The sequence below is a fragment of the Prenolepis imparis genome, unplaced genomic scaffold (genome assembly GCF_030444845.1).
Source record: "Prenolepis imparis isolate NDT839.2.m4 unplaced genomic scaffold, iyPreImpa1.0 SCAF_113, whole genome shotgun sequence".
Lineage (NCBI taxonomy): Eukaryota > Metazoa > Arthropoda > Insecta > Hymenoptera > Formicidae > Prenolepis > Prenolepis imparis.
The window spans coordinates 78566-88622 of record NW_028141271.1 but is presented as its reverse complement, the minus strand read 5'-3'; the positions used below and the strand labels follow the sequence as shown (position 1 = coordinate 88622).

At 33.8% G+C, this 10057-nt stretch overlaps 1 protein-coding gene across 1 annotated transcript; it reads right to left on the bottom strand.

Annotated features, from left to right (window-relative positions):
- Positions 1 to 5266: 5266 nt before the first annotated feature.
- LOC145947650 (E3 ubiquitin-protein ligase PHF7-like) lies at positions 5267 to 7428 on the bottom strand. The gene is made up of 9 exons (XM_083057436.1): positions 7306 to 7428; positions 7018 to 7119; positions 6796 to 6920; positions 6516 to 6699; positions 6275 to 6378; positions 5974 to 6090; positions 5745 to 5860; positions 5610 to 5655; positions 5267 to 5465 (listed from the first exon to the last, which is right to left on the bottom strand). Exons 1-9 carry the CDS (start codon positions 7426 to 7428, stop codon positions 5267 to 5269), a joined length of 1116 nt encoding a protein of 371 aa, XP_082913562.1.
- Between the last annotated feature and the right edge of the window lie 2629 nt (positions 7429 to 10057).

Genomic DNA, 10057 nt, shown 5'->3' with positions numbered 1-10057 from the left:
GGGAAGGGGATTTTGGAAAGAGGAGATGGTTTCTTTGATCTGGAAATTAATCCTTTTAATTTGAACTCGACGCCCGCCTTTCCTGGGCATGAGGGAAAATAAAATGTATTTGAAATTTTAACTTATTTCTCAACTGTTGCCACACTCTTCGTCAGCGACAGTTGGTGTTGTTGCCACACTTCGTCAGCGACAACTAAGTCAAATCTCAAATCAAGATAATCATTTAGGAAAGGAATTGAATATAATTGAAAATTCAATCGTAATCGTCTGTTGCCACCCTCTTCGTCAGCGACAGCGATAATTGTTGCCACACTTGTCAGCGACAATTTGATCAAATTTCAAGTTACACTCGTTATTCACTTTCGATTTAAATTTTTAGAATTTTAACGCGAAAGAGGATTAATTCCTGAGACCTTTACACAGGAGGATCCTTATCAGTCCTTTAGGCAATCCCACCGTTGCCACCAAAGTTTTTGGATTGTCACGTCTGGGTGATCTCCCTTCTCTCTCTATGCCTAGGCTAGTGAGAAAACGGGCGCTCTCTATTTTTGTGAGGCAACCTGCTTACACCGGCTATACCTCTGGGACGCCGAGAGCTAGGACCGAAGTTACGGATCTAGGGAATGTTGTAGGTCACAGGAGTGGGGTATTAGTTACTAGTTGGGAGTATCGAATCTATTAGCGATATCTTCGATGTCGTTTAAAATAGTTATGACTTGATCGAAAGTTATTTTACCATTCAAATATTCATAGATCAAATTGAGTATTAATTGGTAAATTGTATTGCAAATTAAGCCTTGAAGTTGTTTATTCATCTGGATAATAATAATTCAGGGGCTAATTAATAAAATGAATTTGATATTTATTTAGTCGTCTGTGAATTCGACGCTTATTTGAGCAGGGATATGAAGATTATCTAAGCAGACTATGAGTTGATCGATATCAATAGTTCCTTCTAAAACGTCAGTTAGTAGCCCGATAATTATGTTTATAATTGAATTTGCATCATCGTTTGTTAATCCTTGGACGTCTAATTCAGTAGATCTGGGTAGCATTTGAATTAATTGGTAGAGGCAATGATGAGAATAATATATTTAATGCACATATGATTAAGTGTACATACTTCAATAATTTAGATAATTGTCGTACTCATCTATTTCTAAAGAATTCTCGGGGAGTTGAGTTTTTAGCTGAGAGATTAAATCGTTAGATTGAGATTCTTCTTGATGGTTATCTGCAGTGTAATTTTCTTTTAAATAGCGTATGTTCTGACACCATTCAGAGAATAATATTAATTCTGGAGAGTATGAATCTAAGCCTGACGGTAAATTTATTACAGGCGTTATTTCGTGCTCGTTTGTTAAGCTTCGTGGAGTATTAGTTTGAGAAGATGAGGTTTTTAAGCGACGCAATGTATCGGGAGAAAATGATACTATTTCACACGATTTGACACGCGGCTTATTTTTAAGTGCTTTACGCTTAAGCCAGCGTAAAGTCGATATAACGCGGGCTTCGCGAGTTTTCAAGCCGGCTCGATGATTCCTCCTTTTCCGACGTGCTTTTCTGTCTCTCGGGTTGCTCATCTACAAGGGGTTATATGGTCGGAATGAAGGGCTTATAATGAATTAGATAAGAACTATCGTGAGATAACATGAAGGGTGAGCTTGAGGAAGTGAGATATCAATATTCGATACGTCTATTCATTTGATCTTAAATACAAATTCAAAAGGAAGGTCGATGGTTAAGGAGGATGTCTTCGGGCATACGAAGGATGCCTGTCGTCGACGATGGAAATAACGTAGGGTGTTGATGGGAGCTTTGTCACCAGGCACTATCGCTGGGTGCTCGACAACGAAAGGAAGTTGAGGAAATGGCAGAAAGTTGCTTGTGCCTACGGTAAAAGTATGCGTTGCAACTATAGGTAAAATGAGGATTGGACCACGTCCAGAGCGAAATTAATTCTGGAATTCTATTTAAGAATTCTTACGCGATATCTTGTCTCTTGTTATCGATATTATTAGGCCAGAGAAGGTAATGAGAAGTTGTCTTCGGGCATACGAAGGATGCCTATCGTCGACGATGGAAATAACGCAGGGTGTTGAGGGGAGCTTTGTCACCAGGCACTATCGCTGGGTGCTCGACAACGACGGGATGCTGAGGAAATGGTAGAGAGTCGTATGGACTTACGAAAGGTACGTCCAACGGCTAGAGGTAAAGTGTGGATTGGACGACGTCCGAGTGATATCAAGAGTACTGTTTCTACACGTTAATATTGCTAGTTTCTAATATTGATACCTTGAATAAATTATGGAAAGGTAGTTGGATTCTAATTTGATAAATACCGATTGACAACGGGAAACTGTTAGCTGCATGCAATGCTTAACAGTGGATTTCGTTTATTTGTTTTAGGAGAAGGTAGTGATTGAAAGAGAATTGTCAGTCTAACGTAACTTAGAATTAAAATTGGCGTGTTAAATAGTCTGGGTAATTATAAGTACTTACCTTGTGATAGACTGTGAACTTCAGGCAGTGGATCGTAATACGCTCGTTCGCCTTCTTCCCTTCTCTAGGACCTCGGTCGCGGGATGTTTAGCAAAATCAACGTATTCGAGTTTTGAAGCACAAGAGTTCTTTATTTAACTTTTACTTTATAATTCTATGCGCGACTAACAATTTGAGTATGTCGACGCAGTTGACGGCAAACGCGTGACTTTATACAGAGTATCGTAAGGCTACAGAAATTATGTACTGTAGAGCTACGGTGGGATCTCGATAATGAGATGCAGTAGAGTTACGGTGAGATGCTAATGATGGTATGCCGCAGAGTTACGGTGAGAATTAAGGGTTTATATACCCATCAAATCGAGAAAAATCTGAGTGTCGTGTGCAATTCCCTTTTGGTGGGGATTTCTAAGAAAGACGTTTTCTTGGAATATGTCACAATAAATTGTACTAAGAGGTCATGATACGGTGACCCGCAGGAGCGAACGCTCTAGGTGTCAACTATCAATTTACGAGTTTTAGATAATCTGGACCGGATATCGAAGTTAGGCGGTGAGCTTAAGATGAGGAGCGACGATTCCAAGAAGTGTCTAATTTATTATTCTTTTGTGGTTTGAACGCTAGCATCCGATAACGCGAGGGAGATAACGGACGGAAGCGGCTTGTCACCTACGATCGGCACTTAATTACTTGCTGATTGTGAGCTGATTTTAGAGGGGTCTGCGCATAGATACATGTTAAAGTTTCTTGTAGTTCGCCAAATATTCATTTGTACGTTTATGGAATCATTTCTTATATAATTTATTTTATGTTATTAATTGGAATTCTTAATGATTGATAATTTATAATAAAACTTGAGTTTAATGCAATAGGGTAAGATTAAGTTATTTCTAAATTATAGAATTATGATTCCATAACGTAATATCGAGACTTTCTTGTTCTCGTTTGACTTAATTCTATAATAAAATATTCTCTTTAATTATATCCACTTGGGCCTTATTTATAAGTCTCTTCATTTAATAATTTACTCAATAAATCTTAATAATCTTGGGTTTGTTATCGAAATCATTTAATGACTGAAATAAGGCTTCGTAAATATAATTGCGGATGAAATCTTAAAATATTAAGTGTTTGAACACTTTTAGTAATTCATCGAATGCTTGTCGCAGGCTTGTCGTTACAATGCATCGCAAGATAAGGATTTATGGAACCTTCCTCATAATAATTCTGTCAGTGATTAAAATACTTCTAAAACTCATTATTATAAGTCTTAAATTGTTAAGTAAAGTTCGACAAGTTATTATGTTTCTGATTCCATAAATAATATTATTATATTGTTTAATTAATATTGAATATTCATATATAAGTGGGTTAGTCATGATTAAAATATATTCTTATTGCTAAGGGTTAGTTTCATTTAATAATAACTGGTTAGTTGAAGTATACGCTCAGGGGTCTCGGATGACGTTTGATTGGTCGGATCGCTAGTTCCTGGTAGCGGCTAGTTAGAACTAGATAACTGGAGACCCTAGATTTGGTATGGTTAATAATTAATAATATAAATGCTTGATTTTAGTCTAAACAATTATATGTAAAGAGGAAAATCATTAATTATCCTTAAATTTTAAGTATTGGCGCAGGAAAAACAGTAGCGCGCAAAAATATGGTTTCGCGAAAATGACGGGACGTTACATTCTATACCTTTTTGGGAAAATGTCTAGGATCCCTCATAAAAAAAAAAGTCGTAAAGATATCCATCTACAAATATTACACTCATATAATAAAACTCCCCCTCCTTTGTCGAAACATCCCCTCCACCGCGTGACGTCATACCCCTCGCCCCGGAGAACCCCCCGCGCCCCGCACTCCCCTCGGAGGACCTGGGTTAGAATCGGCATAGTATACCTACTTATATGTTAAGAAATTAAACACGTAACTTTTTTTTATCGTTAATTCTAAGAAATTTGTGCTCCAGACGTTTGCAAAGCGTTGATAATGATCAATTAATTGACAGGCATGCGCAAGCTGTGAACTGAATCAAAAGATGAAAAGCCCATTGTAAGTACGTATCTTTATTATTTACACATTCCATTTTTTTAATAATAATTATATGCGCATCCGCGCATTCATAAATTTATACAAAGAAGCTATTGGAAAAAACGTAACAAAGATCCGCAAAGCGTGATGCATTTCATTATGATATCCTACTACTTATGACATAATAATTAACGATTTGGCCTGCGTCACATCACACTTGGAAGTAATGTTTCGAATAATATATTTATGTATATTGTATATTAACATGATATATGTGGAATATGTGTGTAAATGTGGCGCTACTCCTATCTCTCTTTTTCGTGGAAATGCGATGAAATTGTCATTGTTATTCTAAATTGTTTCGAGCCATCTATCATCTTGTGAAATTAAAAAGTTTAGAGAAAAGTGTCGCGTTTGATAATAGGATTTTTCCATTATTTATATAGCTTTTTCAAAAATCTAGAAAAATTGTTGCATTACAAAAAAATTTTAATTGTAATAACAATCAAAGAAGAAATATTTTCTAGAAGAGAAAAAACATGTGCTTTTCCTTGAATTTTTTGGATCCTGGCTTACATGCTTTTATGGACTTCAATCTTTCATCGTTAATTTAGTATTCCAATAAATATTTGACTACAATATCGATATATAGCCCATAAAATTTGAAAAAATATTGTCACTATGATTATTATTATAATTATGATCTGACCATTTAGTCATTTTCTGTTCAAAGCTGCTGTTGCAATTTAAAAGATCGTGGTCCAGAACGTAATTTAATATCCGAGATAGAATCCAAGGATATCATAGATGAACTAGAACTAACGCTGGGCGATGAATACACAGGAAAGGGCACAGGAAAGTCACCTCCCACAGATATATCTGTATCAGTGTCCGAGTCTGAATCAGAATCAGAATCTCTACTTGGACTAGAAATGGAAAAGTAAAAATTGTATGGATTAAACATTACTGTTATATGAAAATGTAAATTATTTAATTATAGTAATTCAAGATAAATCTTTTAAGAATTTTTTATAATCTATAAAATTAAAAAGTAAATTTATATTACGTACTGATCAGAACTATTGTCTGATTCATCTTCATTATTTTTAGAGTTATCTGTAAGGAAAAGAACACAATTATATAAGTACCATTTATAGCATTTATAGCATGCAATATTTCTTTTTACAAATTGAGAAAATGCTTACTTAATATGGAAGTACATTCAGCGCATTCCCATACAGGATTAGCCCATTTTAAATGTCCACATGCCATATGAATACCTTGCGATCCACAAGTCTGACATAATGTCAATTCCCATTTACTGTAATATTTCACAATGATTTCATAATGATATATTACATATAAACAGCTTATCAAATTTTAATACTACTACAATCAACTATTATTTTATTTACATATTTTACTATTACTTACGCGTTACTGCTTACGTGCTTCCTTCCCTTTGGACAGAGACATTTCACTGCATCACACTGATCATATCTATACAAAAGCTCTTCAAATGCATTTGGTACCAATTCCCATGATGCATCCCTAATTACATGAAAAATATGTGTTTCTATTCTGTTATGTACGAGTATGCATACCTTTGACTTATCAATGTTAATAGCATTCGTAATATTTTATTCTAGAAGTAACTTTTAATTCTATACAGTCAACTAATGTTCACACAAGAATTCTGAAGAATTAAAAAAGATCGTCAAATTTCTATACTTACTGACTCGGGATGAAAATGCCATATTGTAACATAGCATTTCGAAAATCTTTCTTATTGTTACAAAGAGGACACTTGAAAAAATATCCTGCACTTGTAGCAAGTTGCTGAAACGAAAAATTGTTTTGGATATATAGTTATATTTATAAGTATAGTAATATTGTATTTAAGAAATTGGAATGTCATTGTGATTTAAAATTAATTAATCAGCACAAGCTTTTCATGCACGAGATACTATTATAACCTGAACACATTTACGATGAAAGAATGCATTCTTTTTACAACAGGGAGCCCATAAGGTTTCCACAAAGTCACTAGAATTTACCGCCTCATAACAGATATAACATAATATATTATCTAATGGGCCAGTCTGCTTTAAAATATGTTCATCGATTTTTTGCTTTGGTCTATGATTTATACAATATGATCTGAAACATTCCAATTACAATAAATTGCTTGGTTATCCATAATTTTTACAATTATAACATCCTGTAAAAGATAGCGATACGGTATTTTTTCCTTACCTAAATTCACCAAAATATTGATGTAATGAACCTGCTTTCAAGCCACAAGGAAAATGAAATATCCTCTTACACCTTAGATTACAACAACTTAAAGTAGCACCAACCTTTTTACAATATGAACATACCTAAGAACATTAAGAATTATTTGTTACATATGATATTAAAATATTTATAAAATACTAAAGAACAATTAACGGAGAATATCTTTTTTAAATTATATACCAATCTCTTTCCTCTGCGAAGCTCCTTTTGTATGTCTTCTATCAAAAATCCAAGAATACCCTCATCGTCGTTTCCTCTCTGTTCCATGTTTGAAGAAAGGAGCTAAAAAGAATGCACATAATGCGTGTGAATATTAATAATATAATTCTGGTAGATATACTATAATCTTTTTGTATCCAGACACATTTTAGATATATCTTTTAAATTCTATATTTAACAATGTTAGAGAAAAACAAGACAAATTCAAATCTCAACACATTTAAGGTTATTTCGAAGCAGAAAACCTACCAGGCAATAATAATGCGTGACAATTCCATTATATTCATGGATTTTCCCATACGCCAGCTCGTTGTCCTCCGTCAGGTTGCAAAAACAGCAGGCCTTGCGCGAGGAGCTGCCCCTAGCGGACATTATTGCCCGAATGACAGAAGATCGCGAGAAGCTCGATCAGGGCCGAAGAACCTTTTGGAACGACAACAATCACGAGCACCCAATTATTTGCGAAATTCGGGCTCGATGTGCCATAAGAATAATTAATGATTTTCCTCTTTACATATAATTGTTTAGACTAAAATCAAGCATTTATATTATTAATTACTAACCATACCAAATCTAGGGTATTCTATTATATCTCCAGTTATCTAGTTCTAACTAGCCGCTACCAGGAACTAGCGATCCGACCAATCAAATGTCATCCGAGACCCCTGAGCGTATACTTCAACTAACCAGTTATTATTATATGAAACTAACCCTTAGCAATAAGAATATATTTTAATCATGACTAACCCACCTATATATGAATATTCAATATTAATTAAACAATATAATAATATTATTTATGGAATCAGAAACATAATAACTTGTCGAACTTTACTTAACAATTTAAGACTTATAGTAATGAGTTTTAGAAGTATTTTAATCACTGACAGAATTATTATGAGGAAGGTTCCATAAATCCTTATCTTGCGATGTATTGTAACGACAAGCCTGCGACAAGCATTCGATGAATTACTAAAAGTGTTCAAACACTTAATATTTTAAGATTTCATCCGCAATTATATTTACGAAGCCTTATTTCAGTCATTAAATGATTTCGATAACGAACCCAAGATTATTAAGATTTATTGAGTAAATTATTAAATGAAGAGACTTATAAATAAGGCCCAAGTGGATATAATTAAAGAGAATATTTTATTACAGAATTAAGTCAAACGAGAACAAGAAAGTCCCGATATTACGTTATGGAATCATAATTCTATAATTTAGAAATAACCTAATCTTACCTTATTGCATTAAACTCAAGTTTTATTATAAATGATCAATCATTAAGAATTCTAATTAATAATATAAAATAAATTATATAAGAAATGATTCCATAAACGTACAAATGAATATTTGGCGAACTACAAGAAACTTTAATATGTATCTATGCGCAGACCTCTCTAAAATCAGCTCATAATCAGCAAGTAATTAAGTGCCGATCGTAGGTGACAAGCCGCTTCCGTCCGTTATCTCCCTCGCGTTATCGGATGCTAGCGTTCAAACCACAAAAGAATAATAAATTAGACACTTCTTGGAATCGTCGCTCCTCATCTCAAGCTCACCGCCTAACTTCGATATCTGGTCCAGATTATCTAAAACTCGTAAATTGATAGTTGACACCTAGAGCGTTCGCTCCTGCGGGTCACCGTATCATGACCTCTTAGTACAATTTATTGTGACATATTCCAAGAAAACGTCTTTCTTAGAAATCCCCACCAAAAGGGAATTGCACACGACACTCAGATTTTTCTAGATTTGATGTATATTTGGTGTATATTTGGGTATATAAACCCTTAATTCTTAACTTCATCGCGGCATACCATCATTAACGTCTCACCGTAACTCTGCGGCATACCATCATTAGCATCTCACCGTAACTCTACGGCATCTCATTATCGAGATCCTACCGTAGCTCTACAGTACATCATTTCTGTAGTCTTACGATACTCTGTATAAAGTCACGCGTTTGCCGTCAACTGCGTAGACATACCCAATTTGTTAGTCGCGCATAGAATTATAAAGTAAAAGTTAAATAAAGAACTCTTGTGCTTCAAAACTCGAATACGTTGATTTTGCCAAACATCCCGCGACCGAGGTCCTAGAGAAGGCAAGAAGGCGAACGAGCGTATTACGATCCACTGCCTGAAGTTCACAGTCTATCACAAGGTAAGTACTTATAATTACCCAGACTATTTAACACGCCAATTTTAATTCTAAGTTACGTTAGACTGACAATTCTCTTTCAATCACTACCTTCTCCTAAAACAAATAAACGAAATGTTAGCACTGTTAAGCATTGCATGCAGCTAACAGTTTCCCGTTGTCAATCGATATTTATCAAATTAGAATCCAACTACCTTTCCATAATTTATTCAAGATATCAATATCAGAAACTAGCAATATTAACGTGTTTTAACGTTTTCGCGATATTAACTAGCAATATTAAATAAAATGTATAAAAATATATAAATTTTATTCTATGAAAGAAAATATATAGGTTTTATTACATTTATTATCTCGCACTATTATTATTAGAATATTACTAGAATATTACAAAGCACGCGTTACATTTGTTTCTTTATGGTATTATTTAAATAAATTGCAATTAAAAATCCCAAACTTAGAAGAAAGAAATGTTTTTGTCAATGCATAAAAGTAAAATTATATACTGATAAATATAAATATGCACATTCTATTTTTAATTTACGAATTTATCACATAAAATTTTGCATTACTATAAGGTTCCACTGATCTCTTTGTAAAACATATTCTTCTAACTCAAATACATAAAACAGAACGTAAACATAAATGTACATACATATTCATATATATGCATAAACATAAAGGTACATACATATTCATATATATGCATAAACATAAATGTACATACATATTCATATATACGAGTATGCATAAACATAAATGTACATACATATTCATATATATGCATAATTATAAATGTACATACATATTCCAGATGCGTACTACCTTTGAATAT

Bases quoted from the DNA above. Each gene is read 5' to 3' on its own strand.
- LOC145947650 (XM_083057436.1), bottom strand. From the start codon at position 7,428: ATGTCCGCTAGGGGCAGCTCCTCGCGCAAGGCCTGCTGTTTTTGCAAC. The intron at 6,700-6,795 runs GTAAGGAAAAAA...GGAATGTTTCAG, and splicing joins CAATATTTTGGTGAATTTAG to ATCATATTGTATAAATCATA. The intron at 5,466-5,609 runs GTACGTAATATA...TTCCATTTCTAG, and splicing joins TCAGACAATAGTTCTGATCA to TCCAAGTAGAGATTCTGATT.